At 46.7% G+C, this 18,234-nt stretch overlaps 1 protein-coding gene across 3 annotated transcripts in view; it reads left to right on the top strand.

The window, feature by feature from the left end:
- Window positions 1-18,234, top strand: part of PACS1 (phosphofurin acidic cluster sorting protein 1) — a 1,571,500-nt gene that overhangs the window by 1,291,184 nt on the left and 262,082 nt on the right. For all 3 annotated transcript variants that reach the window (XM_069207928.1, XM_069207930.1, XM_069207929.1), the window contains one exon: window positions 3,767-3,809. In XM_069207928.1, coding sequence (XP_069064029.1) covers window positions 3,767-3,809 — 43 coding nt within the window. The remainder of the gene's footprint in view (window positions 1-3,766; window positions 3,810-18,234) is intronic.

Genomic DNA, 18,234 nt, shown 5'->3' with positions numbered 1-18,234 from the left:
CCTGTAAGAAGCCCTCAAAGAGACTTACCTCCAGCTCCAGTGGACTTTGTTGCGCACAGCATCCAGGACCGCCAAAACGCTCTGCACCTGTCCGCCTTGGGCCTTGCATCGCGAGATCTGCTGTGTGCCCCGGGTCCCCAACCCCTTGTGACTTCGACAGCCCAAGGGGACACCATGCACCACTTTGAATTTGCAATCCATCTCCCTTTTACAGGTGGCCCATCCAGGTGGCCCTGTGCCTGTGCCAAGAACTTTTCCAATGCTGCTTCCACCGGAACCGGGAGCTGCCCAAGGCTCCCCAGCTGGCACGAGGTGTCCACCGACCACTGCGACCACCCTGCAAAAGAAGAGACTGGTAACTTAACTGTGCGATTTTTAATGCATTTTAAAAGTGACTGCCTATCGATTCCAATAGTGTGTAATTACTCACAGAAAGACTAACTTTGCTAAAACTTTAAAAAATGATAACAAGAAAAGTACTTAACCTAGTCTAAAGATTTTGGTCTAAAAAATTATATAGAAGTCTGAAGTATTTTTTTATAAATTCTGGTCTCGAGTTACTCATTGAGCATGTGTGTGGTGCATGATTGGATTTGTGAGTACAACAAATACTTAGCACATCTCCTGGATTAGCCTAACTGCTCGACCAGCTACCTTAAAAATGAGAGCGTTAGGTGGTCTGATTTCTATCCCTGAAAACGAACATGTGGTTGTCCGGACCCTCTGCATAGTTTACTTGGATTTTGTACACTGCATAGTGGGCCAGTTTCCAACACCATTTTCACCCTAGGTTCACAGGAGTGCTGTTTGTGATGGTTTTGTAAATTAGGCAGGTGGTTGTAGCGAAGATGGGCCTATAAGGTGACCCAGTGGAGTTCCATCGGGATGTGGGTGAAGTCATCATATTTCTCCAGGACTTGCATGAAATGAGCTGTGGCATGCACGATTCCCCCAATGGTAGCACCAATGTGGATTCTGGGAGGTCATGGAGTAGGGTATTAACACCACCAAGTACAAATGCTTGAACAGCAGTTCTGAAGTTGTTTTGGCGAAGAAACAATTTTTAATTTCTTTAGAAGCAATGTGTTCCTTGAGGCTGAAGTTGGTGTCCAGGGCAAATTCAATTGGCATTCAGTGGAAGTTGGTGTACGAAAGTACCCTCTTTTTGGCATGGTTACCCGCACGTTTTGCCTGCTGTCAGTGTGTTTTGACTATTTCACTGGGATCCTGCTAACCAGGACCTCAGTGACTGTGCTCTCACCCTCTAAATGTAGTGGCTAAGGACTTAGCACACCCTACAATTGGCATACTGGTGCCCCCTATAAGTCCCTAGTGTATGGTTCTTAGGTACCCAGGACATTATGACACCAGGGGTCCCCCATGGGCTACAGCATGTATTGTGCCATCCATGGAAGCCATTGCAAAATGTGTCTGAAGACCTGCAATTACAAACTATGCGAAAAGACGTATGTCCCCTTTAACTACAGGTCACTGCACCAGGTCACTATAAGTCACCCCTATGACAGGCCCTTCTAGCTCAGAGGGCAGGGTGCAGTTACTTGTGTGTCAGGGCACCCTTGCACTAGCATAGGTGCCCCTACGAACTCCAGTTCCATTTCCCTGGACTTCTTAAGTGTGGGGAAGCCATTTTACCTGGTTTGCAAGGCTGAAGAGGACCAGCAAGGAGGGGAGTCTGAGGTGACCCTCACTAGCTGGGCGAGTCACAAGAAGAGGAGGCAGCCCCCAAAGCCAGCAGGCACGGGAGTCACAGTGAGGCCCACTCGGCACACCTAGAGAGGAGTTGCTGGAGCAGCAGGCAGGAGACTGTGCCTTGCAGGAAGGAGTGCTTATAATAGTGTGGTTTTTCACCTCCTAGTGGAGTATTGCCTAAACAGTATTTTAGTATTTGTGTTACTATATTAAGTGCCTTTTCTTTTTTTGTACCTCTTTGTGGTTCTTTCATGTGTGTAAATGCTGTGTGACTGTAGTGGTATTGCATAAGCTTTACATGTTTCCTAGATAAGTCTTGGGTGCTCATCCACAGCTACCTCTAGAGAGCCCTGGCTCCCGAGACACTGTCTACACCTCACTAATAGGGGATACCTGGACCTGGTATAAGGGAATAACACCATAGGTGCTCACCACACACCAGGCCAGCTTCCTACAGTTGGCGTAAGAAGCCGTAAAAGTCATGTTATTGAGCCAGGTTTGTGTTGTATCTTGTTTATTTTTCTTGGTGAATAATAGGAATTCTGTCTTGGGTGGGTTGAGCTTCAAGTGGTGGTAGACAGCCAGGGCAGGATGAAGCTCATGCAGTGTTTGAGCCATTGGCTGTCTGAAGCAGAAGATACTTTCAAGCACATGATGACTATCGTCCATGACCTTGATTTTACTCTTACTATCAACCCCAGAAGTCTCACCTCACTCCAACGCAGAGGTTAGCCTTCATATGATGTAATCTGGATACCATCTGCTTTAACATTTTTCCTCCTACTTAGAGGATCGAGGATATATAGGTTTTCCGTGTTTCTGACTCAGACTCAGATTCTGGTTTTGCACAACTCAAGTCTATTTGTTTAATGGCCTTGGGCTTCCTGTTACCGCCACGCACCAGATAGCAGACAAGAGCCCTTTATTGGTGCCTGAGAAAGCAGTGGTTGCAATATCAAGGGAGCTTCTCCCCTCAGGTGCTAGTCTCCCAGTCAGTTCATCCAGATTTGCACCGGTGGATAAGCCCCTCCAGCCTTTTAATGGGTCATCCATTCAGCTCATTGAAGACCCAGTCTACTGTGGTCATGGACCCCCTACTGGCAAGCTGCTGTGCCGATAATGGTGTGAGGACTTTAGGATGTGTTTGACTAACACCATCACATATACATGCGAGGGCTGAGGGGGGTGGTCGATCTTACCAAGAGGGCAATCCACCCCTTTATCTGAGGGAACAACATTCAGATTCAGACAATGTCATTACTGCCCAGTACATCAACAACAGTATGGTGTGAGCCATGGACCCTCTGTTGGAAGAGGATCTGTCTGTGGCCATGGATATAAAGACAGAGATTTTTTTGTGAGCTGCTCACCTTGCAAGTTCCCTTTCTCATTGTGAGAGCAGATGCTCTTTCACCACTCACTGGAAGACCATGATTTGGAACTATACCTCAAAGTGGCAGAGGTGACCTTCTTCAGGCTGGGGTGGAGCTCTTCGCCTCGGTCCCCCAGCAGGAGATGGATTCAGTTTTGTATCGTACACTTTCCTGTGAAGGGTGATGCCTTCAGTTTCAACTGGCCTCGAGCCTTCTGTTCCCTGTTGGAGCCTTATATACTTTGATGTCACATATGACAGACCAGTTCACCATCACCACTGGAGAGCTGCTGTTGGGGAAAGAAATGTGCCCAGACCAGTATGGCGCCTGGAGTGAAAGTCCTATAGTAAGGAATGTGTGGTTAGATTATGTATCCACCAGAAATATTGTTAGCAAAGGTAAGTAATGTTTTTTTTCAGCAGTCTGTCACAGATCACAATTGTCTTATCGTCAAATATCAATTTTGTACTAACAGCTCTCTGTCATTTTATTCTGAGTAATCACTTGATTTAATTCTAAAAGCAGTTTGCTGATAAGATAACCCAGTGGTCAAATTTTGAAATCACACACAAACATCTGGCAAGTACTGCGCTTAACATTTGTGCACATTATGTGCAAAAGCTTCTTCAATTGACGTATTATTGTAGCAAGGCTCTAATTGTATTTGTTCCATTGCTTTGCAGGTGGTGAAGGTGGGTCTGATAGAACAATCCCCAGCAACAACAGGTAGGTATCATTATTCAGCTGCCTACTTTGAACTAGTTACTGTTGACCAAGGGCTATACAATTTTGCATATATGCAAGATCCATATTATGGTGATGTTAGAAATCAGTACCTTTAAATTCATTTTACATATCTGAATACCAAATGGACAAATAATGGCATTATCTTACTGTGCAGAGAAGTGTTGGTGCTATTTACCTAGTAGTATGGCAGTAATGATGGGACATTGACACATCTCCATTAAAAGAGGATAGGCCTCAAAGACTTCAGTCACCTTTTGTTTCATGTTTCCATGACCCCTGCTACAAAGTTCAGGCTATATGTAATTGTAGTAAAGTATACTCTTTTTTTTTTTTAGCATGGTTACCTTCACTTTTTGCCTAGTGTGTTTGACTGTGTTCACTGGGATCCTGCTAATCAGGACCCCAGTGATTATGCTCTCTCCCTTCTAACGTGGTAACCTGTACAATTTTCACCCCACATTTGGCATACTTGTGCCCCCATGTAAGTCCCTGGTATATGGTACCCAGGGCAATGGGGTACTGGGGGATCCCCATGGGCAGCAGCATTTATTATGCAACCCATGGGGAGCCCATGCAAAGTGTTCTGCAGGCCTGCCATTGCAGCCTGGGTGAAAGGGTGCATGCACCCTTTCACCATAGGTCACTGCAGGAGGTCACTATAAGTCACCCCTATGGCAGGCCCTCCTAGCCCAGAGGGCAGGGTGCAAGTACCTGTGTGTGAGGGCACCCTTGCACTAGCAGAGGCGCCCCCACAAACTCCAGTTCCATTTTCATGGACTTCGTGAGTAGGGGGACACCATTTTATGCGTGAATTGGACATAGTTCACTACCTGTGTCCAGCTACATAATGGTAACTCCGAACCTAGGCTTGTTTGGTATCAAACTTGTCAGAATCATACCCCAATACTGTTGCCAGTATTGGAAGTATGATTCCATGCATTGCTCTTACCAGTCTTCCAGGGTTTCCCAGGCAGCTCAAGCTGCTGCAACTCCTCAAACAGGTTTCTGCCCTCCTGCTGCTTCAACGGCTTAAGCCCAGGAAGGCAGAACAAAGGATTTACTTTGGGAGAGGAGGGTAACACCCTCTTCCTTTGGAAATAGGTGTTTCATGGCTTGGGAGAGGTAGCCTCCCCAAGCCACTGGTATGCTTTGAAGGGCACATTTGGTGGCCTCTGTGCATAAACCAGTCAACACCAGTTGAGGGACCTCCAATCCCTGATCTGGCGCAAAACTGGACAATGGAAAGGAGAGTTGACCATTCCCCTGTCCATCACCTCCCCAGGGGTGGTGCCCAGAGCGCCTCCAGTGGGTCCCTGGGTTCTGCCATCTTGAACCAAGGTTGGCAGGGACCTCTGTGAACATCTGCGTGGCCAGGCAGGTGATGTCAGTGCCAACTCCTGATAGGTTCTCACATGGCTAGGTGACCAATCCCCCTTTCAGGGCTATTTAGGGTCTCTCTCTTGAGTGGGCCCTGAGATTCAGCTTGCAAGATTCCGGCAGGACTCCTCTGCAACCTTACTTTGACTTCTAGCCGATGGAACCGCGACTGGACCCTCCAGGAATGGAAAATTTGCTTCCACGAGGAAGACTCTTTTTGCAACATTGTTTCCACTACTCCTTCCAGCTTTGGAAATAGGTGTTACATGGCTTGGGAGGGGTAGCCTTTCCAAGCCAATGGTATGCTTTGAAGGGCACCTTGGGGCCCTTCATGCATAAACCAGTCTACACCAGTTCAGGGACCTCCAATCCCTGCTCTGGCGCTAAACAGGACAATGGAAAATTGAGTGACCATTCACCAGTCCATAACCGCCCACAGCTCCTCCACATAGTCCCTGGGTTCTGCCATCTTGAATCCGAGGTTGGCAGGGACCTCTGTGAACATCTGAGTGGCCAGGCCAGGCAGGTGACATCAGAGCCCCCTCCTGATAGGTACTCACCTGGCTAAGTGACCAGTTCCCCTTTCAGGGCTATTTAGTGTCTCTCTTGGGTGGGTCCATAGATGTGGCTTGCAAGATTACAGTAGGACTCCTCTGCAACCTTACTTCGACATCTAGCCAATGGAACTGCGACTGGACCCTCCAGGAACGGAAAATCTGCATTCACAAAGAAGACTCTTTTTGCAACATTGTTTCCACGACTCCTTCCAGCTTCTGCAACATTTCCCCAGCTGTGCATCCTCTGAGGGTGGCAAGTCTTCAGCCTGCACGAGAAGAAAGAAGGGGTCTCCATTGGAGTGAAGGAGTCACTCTCCTGCATCTGCAGGCACCCACTACGACGACGACTGGCTGTGTGGATCTCCTCTCAGTCTGACTTGCGTGGATCCTGCATCACAGGTGGTGATCCGGAGTAGTCCTCTTGGTCCTTTCTGCCAGCTGTCCAACTTTGGTGGAGGTAAGCCCTTGCCTTCCCACGCAGGACAGTACGCACGTGCACTGTGTCTCTTGCAGCTGCCAAGGCTTGTTTGCATCTTCTCCAAGGAATCTTCAAGCTACTTGTAGCTCCAGCCCCCAGCACTCCTTCCTGCGACGCACAGCCCTCTGCATGATTCTCCTGCGGCGTGGGACCCTTCTCCAGCCATGCTGCTAGGCTCTTCTTCAACTCCTGTGTCCCCATCCTGTGGGACTCTTGTGGGTACTGCCTCTGCCTTTGTGGGCTCTCTGTGTCACTGAGGGTCCCCTCTGGCTCCCCCTCCTGGAATGAGTCCTCCTGGGTCTTACTGGTCCTCAGCAACTCCTCTTTCTGCCAACCATGACACTTGCCTTTGCCAAGGCTTGTTCGAATTCCGGCAGCACAACCTGACTGCAATTCTTCTTCCAGCGTGGGACGTCGTCTGCATTCTTCAGGAACTCTTCACCGACTCCAGGGATGCAGTGCTGACCTTCTTCTCATCACCGTCGACCAACTCCTGCATCCACAGCTGGGTGGGTAGTAGCTACTACTCCTCCTGGACTCCTTTGTGACTTCTGGACTTGGTTCCCTTCTTCCACGGGTCTCCTTCAGGAATCTACCGCTGGTTTCTTGCAGTCTTGTCTGGGTGTTTTTCTCTTCCTTCCTTTTGGGTGGTTTGGGGAAAATCTACTAACTTTCTCCTTTTCTCTTGTTCACTAGGAGGTACTGCAGTACTTAGCTCTATTTCTGGTAACTATGGTATATATGTAGTGTGTTATTTACCTCGTATTTGAGGGGTTGCCTCTCTAGTACTTTTTGGTATTGTATCACTAAAATGAAGTACCTTTATTTTCGTAACACTGAGTGTTATCTTTCATGTGTGTTAGTGCTGTGTGATTACAGTGCTATTGCATGAGCTTTGCACGTCTCCTAGGTAAGCCTTGGCTGCTCATCCACAGCTACCTCTAAAGAGCCTGGCTTCTAGATGCTGCCTACACTTCACTAAGAGGGGATACCTGGTATAAGGTGTAAGTACCTTAGGTGCCCACCACGCACCAGGCCAGCTTCCTACAGTAATGTTCTGTTAACTAGTGCATTTCTTTTTTTAATTTTGTGCTGATCATTCATATGACATAGACTGGAAAAGGTTTTTTTTTGTCTTAAATCACTCATTTTGTGTCAGTGTAGTGTTTAAATGGCATAAGGAACTCCACCTGGAAGTACTTGAAATCAACAAAATATTCTCTCACCAAAGGAGTTAGGTAAATGTACCATGTTTAATTGTGGATGGTTTTCATTAAATAATTTGCATTAAAGAGAAGAGTGTATTTTGAAGAGTAATACATTAAAGTGATGTTTAAGGACATCATCTTCATAGACTTTTTCAGAGTAAGAGCATCTCTAAATTCTATAGTGCCTTTGAGGACAATACCACAAAGGTTAATATGGAAATAGCAGCAACATCAGCTTAATGTTTAGCAGAACCCAGAATGCTTTTTTAATGCAGTGAATGTTCTTTAGAGAAGATACGTATATCCATGCTTGCGTGGTCTAACAATTCATGATATTTTTTTTTAAAGGCAGTATTCACTCAGGTCCTGCAGCCATAAGGTGGCCAAGGGTATTTGCTGCTAATTGTGATTGTGCAGTTTCCTTTAGATCATAGCTATAATTTCTTAAGTCCTTTAACTTTTCCTCATGACCATTCTGCTTAGATAAGTAAAACATTTTCATCTCACAGATATCTTCATTATTAACATTTTACATACTTATTTATAGTGCTTGTCTCAGATTTGTCTCTTCTGCATATATTTATGGTTGAACTACATATTTAGTTTTATACTCCTATTCAGAAGTGATGTTTTTACTGAATTTTGAAGCACATATTAATGTCAACAAAAGTTTCATTTCTCTAGTCTTTTAGCCTAATTCAAGTACTTACACATCTAAATTATATTTAGCTTCAAATGATAGAGCTTACCAGGAGTAATCATGGATTTATTTGATAATTGCAGGAGGTTCAGTAATAAAGCAAAATCATAGGCATAAGTCAGCATGTGAAATGGTGTGGTCACTGAGAGCATAGGACATATTATATATGTGCAACTATCAAGTATTTTGCATCCCTGTTTCTGATGGATACCTCTACCTGCAGGTTCCTCGCCTTTTGAATGTTTCCAAGCATCAGCCTGGATCCAGAAACTTTTTGATAGCTTTTCCATGATGGTTGGGGTTACCCCACACACGGTCACTTGTTGACATCACAGGAGCCATAAAGCGCCTCCATTGCCGTGCTGACGAGAGTTTGCTTTTTTCCCATGCCATTGACGCAATTGGGAACTCTTCAACTGTCCTCAAGAAGAATTAATTATTCAATGTTTTCTCAATTTCTTTATTTGATTCAGTGCAGTATTGATCGGTATGTCACTGCCAAAACGATCCAGATTCAAGCTGTGCCGAGATTGCAACGACGAGATCCCCTCATGAGCCCTCATACTATCTGCCTATTAGTGTCTTCGATCTGACCACGACAACGGTGGCTTCGTCTCCTGTCAGAAAATGCATCTTAAGGCACTGAAAGAAGGCAATGCCAAGATGTGTATGATCAAAGCTAGGAATGAATAACGTGGATGCTTAGGGTCTCATCAAAGGACCAAATCACCTCACACTTCCAGATCATCGAAGAAAAAGCATAGAAAAAAATACATCATTTTCCCGCCGTAGATCCATCTCTGTTCTTGAACACCGTAATTCAATATTTTAAACAGCGATGGTCCCCTCTGATGCACCGACTGGCCCCATGGGACTGTAGCCATATTCTGTGGGAGGCTTTCCAACGCTTTACCAACATGCACCATTTACACCCTTCTTTCTATTGGCTGCAGTTACTTGGGTGGCTACAAACCTGATGCACGTGCTCCCCCTCAGAGATGCCAAAGTTGTTTCCGTCTTCATTGTGTTTTTCAACTTCATCCCCTTCAGCTCACCAGTGCGCAGTATACACCTACCGATACAAACTATGCCATCTGATAGAGACAGACTAGTCTCAGATTCCTCATCTTAGAATCCTCCCCAGACGTGAGACTAGATCCAGTAATGTTTTTCTCAGCACATCTGAAGAGGGCGTCACGCAACTCTGTACTGTCATCGTCCAGCCGATGTGACTCCGTCCACCAGATGTGATGCTGATGGATTTCATATAACCTCCTCTCCGACACACCAATGTCAGTTCTTTCTGTTCTGCGCTTGCAACGTGTATCTAGTAAGGGTTAATCAGGTCGTTTTTGGCATACTTTGACCTTTTTGTCTACAGCACAGTGTGCTTTTTACTGTTTGTCTTCAGGGACCAAATCCTGGGCGTCCTGTGGGCGACAAATGTCGGCTTCGGACCCTCATTCTGCTTGTATGTGGTGCCAGGGTGAGCAGTGTGAATCCGTGTAGTACGACTCCTGTCCCACCTTCATCGAAGGCCCTGCGGGAGTGTTGTATGATGTTTCTGGCAGCGTGGCTGTCGGGGCCTTCCCAGGCTTCCTGTAGACCTTGGTCTACTTCTCGTACTACGGTCCGTTCGTTGGCCCTTTGCAGGAGTCGTTCTCATGGACGTCATTCTCCATCAACTTCACGCAGTGAATCACAATGCAAGTGGTCAAAGTTGTGGCATTTCCTGTCCTCACCACATACGGCCTCCCACCACTTCTCGGTTAAGGAGTCGAGCCCGGAGTCCACCCTGCATCTCCCTCCCTTTCCTGGGTCCAGTGAGACTCTGACCCTGATGCCAGAATATTATGATTCTCTTCATGCTGTCATTGGAAATTCACCTTCCCCTGGAGCGCCTTTGGGCCCTAAGGAGGTGCACAGTGCCCTGACTGTGTCCACACCGGTGGGTTCCCCCTCGACTTTAGTTAGGCCTTCTGCTTCCATTTTCCAAGCTGCTATGACGCTGGTGCACAGCCCTTAGCGGTTTCCACCTTCGGCGCCTGTATCCAATCAGCAGACTCTGGCATCTCTGCCGCCGATCAATTCCACACCCCTTCCAACTTCGAAACATTGCCTTTTCAAAGCCAGTTTATGTCTGGTACGGATGCAGTAATGCCGGTTGTCTCTGACACCCGCCATCTGCTTTCTGGGGAGTCCTCTCATGTTTGTCCTTCTGAGGAGTATGGTTTTGGTGATGCTGTGGAAGAGTTGGGGTGTCTACTACCCATTTCTCACGCTGCTCAGCCTCCTACGGAGGACAGCTGGCTGACTGACCTAGGTGCAGCTAAAGGCTTGGACTCTTCCCCAGCCTCGGACCTCCTTCACCTCCTGGCCTTGATACGGAGGAGAGTAGTACCAGTGTTCTTTCACTAAAAATGTACCATTGTTTCCACAATTGGCACACAGAAAAGTCCCTTGTAAAAAGTACCAGGGGTACCAAGGGCCCTGTGACCAGGGAAGGTCCCTAAGGGCTGCAGCATGTGTTGTGCCACACTAAGGGGCCCCTCACCTAACACATTGCAGATTGTGTGTGATGGTGGGGAGAAAAAGGCAAAGTCGACATGGCATCCCCCTCAGGGTGCCATGCACACAAAACACTGCCTGTGGCATAGGTAAGTCACCCCTCTAGGAGGCCTTAAAGCCCTAAGGCAGAGTGCACTGTAACACAGGTGAGGGCATAGCTGCATGAGCAATACGCCCCTACATTGTCTAAGTCCATTCTTATACATTGTAAGTACAGAGTGGCCATATTAAGCATATGGTCTGGGAGTTTGTCAAAACAAACTCCGCAGTTCTATAATGGCTACACTGAATACTGGGAAGTTTGGTATCAAACATCTCAGAATAATAAATCTAACACTGGCATCAGTGTGTGTTTATTAAAAAATGCACACCGAGGGCATTCCTGTATTTTACCTGATGCTTCAGTGCAGGATTGAACGGTCTGTGCCAGCCTGCCACTAAGCGACGAGTTTCTGACCCCATGGGGTGAGAGCCTTTGTGCTCTCTGACGCCAGAAATAAAACCAGCATTGGGTGAGCTGCTTAACACCTCCCCCCTGCAGGAACTGTAATACCTAGCGATGATCCTCAAAGGCTCAGGCTTCGTGGTACAATGCCCCGGGGCACTTCAACTAGAGGAGATGACCAGCCCCTGGACAAAGCCCCCACATTTGGCAGCAAATCCAGAGGGGATAATTAAATAAAACAAGGAGGCGTCACCACCTCAGCCAGGACCACCCCTAAGGTGTCCAGAGATGAAGTGACACCCCCCCCCCCCCCCCCCCCTTGCAGAATCCTCTATCTTGCTTTGGAGGATCAGGGCCAATAGGGATAGGAATGTGCTCCCCTCCCCATAGGGAGTGAGCACAAGGAGGATGTAGCCACCCTTAGGGACAGTAGCCATTGGCTACTGCCCTCTGACCGCTAAAACGCCCCTAAATCTTGTATATAAGGGTTCCCTGAACCAATCTAATCAGTTTCCTGACGATCTCACAAGAATAAGAAGGACTGCTTAACTTAAACCACAGCAGAGAAGGAGAGGAGACAACAACTGGCCTGTCTCCTGCTTCAAAGAACCTGCAGAAAAAAAACGACGAGTCCTGCAGGTCCAGCGACCTCTGAAAAACCTCCTGAGGTCTGCCTGCTTCACAGAGGATCAAGAACTCCTGTGGACAGCGGCTCTGTCCAAAGAAGAACAGAAGAAGAAACCTCTTCTGAAGGACTCCTACCTCACTCCAGAAGCATGAGTCCTAACCACTCTGCACCAGACCAACACGCCGAGTCCAGGTGGCCCAACCGACCAGAGAGGACCCCAGACGACAGCAACCAGGTGCCCACCCTCGGTTGACCCTTCCACGATGACTACTGCAGAGGGAATACAGAGGACCTCCTTGACCGTGACTGCCCTGGATGAAGATAACCAACGCCAGAGGACCCACTGCACCTGCAGCCCCCAGGCCTTGGAGAAATCGACACCCGGTGCAGCGATGATCAACAGGTGACCCTCTTCCCTGTCCGACTGGTGGTGTGCCCGAGACCACCAGCCACCCTACCCCCGGACCTTGCCTGCAGCGCCTGAGTGACCCCCAGGCATCCCTCATAGAGTTTCATTGGAAACCCGACACCTTTTTTGGATGCTGCATCCGGCCGCCTGAGGGTGTGGGATTGGTTCCTACCTGGGGCCCCTCCAGTGCTCCTCTAATCCCCCCTGGTCTGCCTTCTGAGCCACGGGCACTTAACTGCTGGCAGGCCGAATTACGACTTCCCCCTTTCTCCATAGGGGCCCACATTAATTTGGCTCCTCTTTGACCTCTGCAACCGATCAGCCCCATGTTGCTGGTGGTGGGTGGTGTTTGGGGTTAACTGGAACCCCCAACGGTGGACTACCTGTACCCAAGAGACTGGAACTGTAAGTCATGTACTTACCTTTAAAACTGTACTTTATTTTCTTCCCCCAGACACTGTTCTGAAAAATGCAGTGTCCACTTTTGAAATAGATATTCTCTGTTTACTTAAAAACTGTTTTCTTTGCTGAAGTGAAAGTTACATTGATGTCTTTGTTGAGTACTTACCTCCAGCAGTAATTATTTCTGAATTGAATCTTGTGGTTCTAGTAATAAAGTAACAAAATAATATTTTTCTATATAGAAACCTATTGGTCTGGAGTTAAGTCATTGAGTGTGTGTTTCTCTTATTGTCTGTGTGTGTACCTCAAATGCTTAACCCTTTGAGTGTGAACGTCGGCCACTGGCCGACACCCGCACTACCTCCCTCGTGCGGGTCACGACCAGTTGCCGACACCGGGGAGGGGGTTTGAAAATCCTCGGGTGCGTCGCACCCGATGATTTTCTTTTTTTATCCCTGGGAGACGCAGAAAAGCTTCTGTGTCTCCTCCCACCCCCACCCGCACCTTTGCGGCGCGCTGACGTCACACTGTTGTTTTCTACGGCCGCTTCCTGCTCCGATGGGTAAAACGGCCCCAAACAGCCTTCCCCACGTTCGAGAAGGCCTCGTATGAAAGAGGAGACTCTCCCCTTTCATACGAGGCCTTCCTGAACGCGTTTCCTGGCACCCAATCGCAGCACAGCTGCGATCGGGGTCCAGGAAACACCACTAAACGCCAGGGGGCCATATTTTTAAAATTGAATGCTTTTTTTTTTTTTAAATAAGGACATTGACAGGGGGTCGCCCATAGGCAGGGCTACCCACTGTGGGGCCATATTTTTCAGTTTTGATGTTGGGGCCCCCTGGGGGGGGGGGGAGGGCGCGATCGCGCCACCCCCCAGGGGCTAATTTAAAAAAAAACGAAATTGACAGGGGGTCGGCCATAGGCAGGGTGACCCCCTGTGGGGGCATTTTTTTTTGTAGTTGTAGGGTTTCCCTGGGGGGCATTTTGGCCTCAAGGAAACCCTACAACTACCAAAAAAAATACAGATATAGATAGATATATCAATCCATGTAGATAGATATGTCTATCTACATGGATATATCTATATATATAGATCTATTTATCACTTTTGTCAGTGCATGTGAGGTTTCCCTGGGGGCTGCAATCCACCGCCAGAAAAACCAGACCCACATATAAAAGTGATATATATATATATATATATATATATATATATTTGTGCCACTAGTTGTCTTGCAGTGCACATACTTAAACTGACGCATTTCAACTGTAGCCTTTAGGCAGCAATAAAGAAGTCAAGTAAGTCTTGTGATTATGTTTCTTCTAAAAAAAGGATCAGACTTTTGTCTAATGGCAGTTTTAGTGCCATAAAGAAGCGCAGAAGGTTTATATGACTACTGCAAAGAGCAAATCTGTATTTTAAGTAAATACTGTAGCTGAGTACGTTAGTAAAGTCAGCCACTACCTGCACTCTAATACAAATGAAATGTATGTGCGGGGTGGCTATGGAGAGATGAAGAGCACGTTTGCTGTGTGGTAATGAGGGAATCCGAGGAGGAGGACATGGGAGTGGGAGCACCAATAACGATTGTTGGACTGGGCGCAGGAGGTGCTAAAGACTGTGACGAATGGTATGTGACAAGGTGTTTGAGTGTCTTGAAAGAACGTGCTGATTGAGGGAAGAAGCACAAGTAAGGTGGCCTCTACTGTTGCACGTATCACACACACACCAGCAATTTTGGGACTGTATATGTTGGCTAGTGTTTTAGAGCAACAGTTTAGCCAATAGCAGAGATGGCATCTTGATGGACGACTGCTGCTTACGTCACTCTGGTTATAGAGGAAAGCTCTCACATAGGATCAGAGACTGAGACAGCAGATACTGAGTCAGCATCTGAGGGATAGGACAATGGCGCAGACTCTGGGAGTGATTTTTCAGTTGGAGGAGTCCCATTGGATAACTCCTTCCAGTAAAGTGTGAGGGAGGTGATGAGGGCAGACCTGTTGTCCCTTCGCAAGCACAGTCTGTGCAGCAGGTTAATAGTGGGTTAGCCCAACCCAGAGAGCAGGTGAATGTGGGGGCAAGCACAGAGAGGGTGCTCTCTTGGGAGCTCCCCAATTTAGTTCAGCCCCGAATTCCACTGCCCAAATTGTATTGTGGAGACATCAAAATGATCTATCACAAAACAAACTGGTTTTGTAAGGCAGGCACCTGTGTTTTTGGTCCTAGGTTTGGCGGCTATATAGGGAAACATACTAAACCCAAACATTTCTGGAAACTAGACATCCGGGGGAGTCCACAGAGGTGTGACTTGTGTGGATTCCCCAAAGTATTCTTACCGAGAAGACCCTGCAAAGCTGAAATGTTGAATAAAAACTCTATTTTTCTTGCATTTCTGTCACACAAACTACAGGAATATGCTGCAATCCACAAAATTCCTACCACCCAGTGATTCCTCACCTGTCCTGATAAAAACACTACCCCACTTGAGTGCCTAAACCTAGTGCCTGTGTAAGGAATGGATCACCCCAGGGTCAACAGTTGCCTCATGTAATTACCAACACTGACCGTTGTGTCATCTATTCCTGTCCCGGGCACTAGGCCTACACACACAAGTGAGGTATCATTTTAATTGGGAGACTTTGGGGAACGCTGGGTGGAATTTTGTGGCTCCTCTAAGATTCCAGAACTTTCTGTCACCGAAATGTGAGGAAAAAGTGTTTCTTTGGCCACATTTTGAGGTTTGCAAAGGATTCTGGGTAACAGAACCTGATCAGAGCCCACAAGCCACCCCATCTTGGATGCCCCTAGGTGTCTAGTTTTCAAAACTGCGCAGGTTTGCTAGGTTTCCCTAGGTGCCTGCTGAGCTAGAGGCCAAAATCCACAGCTAAGCACTTTGCAAAAAACAGCTCTGTTTTCTTTGTCAAAATGTGATGTGTCCATGTTGTGTTTTGGGGCATTTCCTGTCGCAGGCACTAGGCCTACCCCTACAAGTGAGGTATCATTTTTATCGGGAGACTTGGGGGAAGCCTGGGTGGAAATTTGTGGCTCCTCTCAGATTCCAGAACTTTCTGTCACGAAAATGTGAGGAAAAAGTGTTTTTTTGGCCACATTTTGAGGTTTGCAAAGGCTTCTGGGTAACAGAACCTGATCAGAGCCCCACAAGTCAGCCCATCCTGAATTCCCCTAGGTGCCTAGTTTTAAAAAATGTGCAGGTTTTGTAGGTTTCCCTAGGTGCCGGCTGAGCTAGAGGCCAAAATCTACAGATAGGCACTTTGCAAAAAACACCTCAGATTTCAATGTAAAAATGTGATGTGTCCATGTTGCCTTTCCTGTCGCGTGCATTAGGCCTACCCACGCAAGGGATGTACCATTTTTATCGGGAGACTTGGGGGAACACAGAATAGCACAACAAGTGTTATTGCCCCTTGTCTTTCTCTACATTTTCTCCTTCCAATTGTAAGACAGTGTGTAAAAAAGACGTCTATTTGAGAAATGGCCTGTAATTCACATGCTAGTATGGGCACCCCGGAATTCAGAGATGGGCAAATAACCACTGCTGCTCAATACCTTATCTTATGCCCATTTTGGAAATACAAAGGTTTTCTTGATACCTATTTTTCACTCTTTATATTTCAGCAAATAAATTGCTGTATACCGGTATAGAATGAAAACCCATTGCAAGGTGCAGCTCATTTATTGGCTCTGGGTACCTAGGGATCTTGATGAACCTACAAGCCATATATATCCCTGCAACCAGAAGAGTCCAGCACACGTAACAGTATATTGCTTTAAAAAATCTGACATTGCAGGAAAAGGTTACAGAGTAAAACGCTGAGAAAAATGGCTGGTTTTTTCAGCTCAATTTCAATAATTGTTTTTCAGCTGTTATTTTCTGTAGGAAAACCTTGTAGGATCTACACAAATGACCACTTGCTGAATTCAGAAAGTTGTCTACTTTTCAGAAATGCTTAGCTGTCCGGGATCCAGTATTGGTTTCACACCCATTCCTGTCACTAACTGGAAGGAGGCTGAAAGCACACAAAATAGTAAAAATGGGGTATGTCCCAGTAAAATGCCAAAATTGTGTTGAAACATATGGTTTTCTGATTCAAGTCTGCCTGTTCCTGAAAGCTGGGAAGATGGTGATTTTAGCACCACAAACCTTTTGTTGATGCCATTTTCAGGGAAAAAACCACAAGCCTTCTTCGGCAGCCCTTTGTTCCCATTTTTTTGAAAAAAACAAAATGTTATGTGTATTTTGGCTAATTTCTGGGTCTCCTCCAGGGAAACCCAGAAACTTTGGGTACCTTTAGAATCCCTAGGATGCTGGAAAAAAAAGGACGCACATTTGGCGTGGATAGCTTATGTGGACAAAAAGTTATGAAGGCCTAAGCGCGAACTACCCCAAATAGCCAAAAAAGGGCTCAACACTGGGGGGGAAAGGCCCAGCAGCTAATAGGTTAACTCTACCCTCTGATAAGCATAACTGCTCGACCACACTACCACAAATAGAGCATTGGTATTATCTATTATTGCCTCGGTCAAGCCTCTTGGGGAATCCCTGGACTCTGTGCACACTATATCTCATTTTGATATAGTATATGTAGAGCCAGCTTCCTACAAGAGTTTCTACCTGACATGCCAAGGCAGGTTGCCGTAGTTTTGGATCTGACACTTACCTCTGTGGCATTGACAACGGATCTCCTGATTGACATCCTCCATTAAGACCAAACAGAGGTTGAGCCTCTGCTTCTTTGTAGTGAAGCCCCACATGACATTTTGTAGGGGCTTGGGCTAAGCCTGGTACAGGGGCCTGTATATTGGGCTATATCTCATAGGCACCGACGTGCTCCTAGTGATTCAGCCCGTCTCCTCAGGCATCCCACTCCTTGTAATTTGGTGGTACAGGTTGCTTTGGCCTCCTATGATATTGACTCTTTTCACATGTCCCGTCTGACAGTGATTCCAGGATGAATTGAGGATTGAGGATTGTCAGGCATATTTTCTACTCCACCAGTTGTGCTCTGGGCTCGCTTAATACTCTTGCATTCTTAGATGTTTTTCCCATTCAGTGTGGGACTCATTGGCACACATATTGCCATTGCTTCCTTTGATCTGAAATGTCCAGCAGGCAGCTAAATTAATAATTTGTTGTGGTGTGGATACCACCGACTGTGGGTTGGGCTATGGCCTCTTCAATGGCACTACTTCGCAATGTATAGTTATGGTCCTCTGGATTTTCGGAGGCTGTTCAAGCCACTTTGATTGACATGCCCTTTGATGGCGCCAATTTATTCGGCACATAGGCTGACTCTACTTTGAGGCTTTTTCGCTACATTCAGGTTGGAACATTCATGAAAGAACCACACAGTGTTACAAAAATAAAGGTACTTTATTATAGTAACGCAAATTCCTCAAATACTGTATAGACAATAACCCAACTGGGGGTAAGTAAACACACTATTATATACACATCGGTAAAAAGCATAGGAAGCAATAGGCATTGGTAAAAGCAATAGCAAATAGTGAGGGCCCTAGGCAAGGGCCAAGCCATATATGTTAAAAAAGTGGAATGTGAAAGGCAGTCCCCCACCCAATCAAGTACAATCAGTAGAGGGGAGGAACTAG

Source organism: Pleurodeles waltl, chromosome 9, assembly GCF_031143425.1.
Source record: "Pleurodeles waltl isolate 20211129_DDA chromosome 9, aPleWal1.hap1.20221129, whole genome shotgun sequence".
NCBI classification, from domain to species: domain Eukaryota; kingdom Metazoa; phylum Chordata; class Amphibia; order Caudata; family Salamandridae; genus Pleurodeles; species Pleurodeles waltl.
This window is presented reverse-complemented; position numbering and strand designations above follow the sequence as displayed.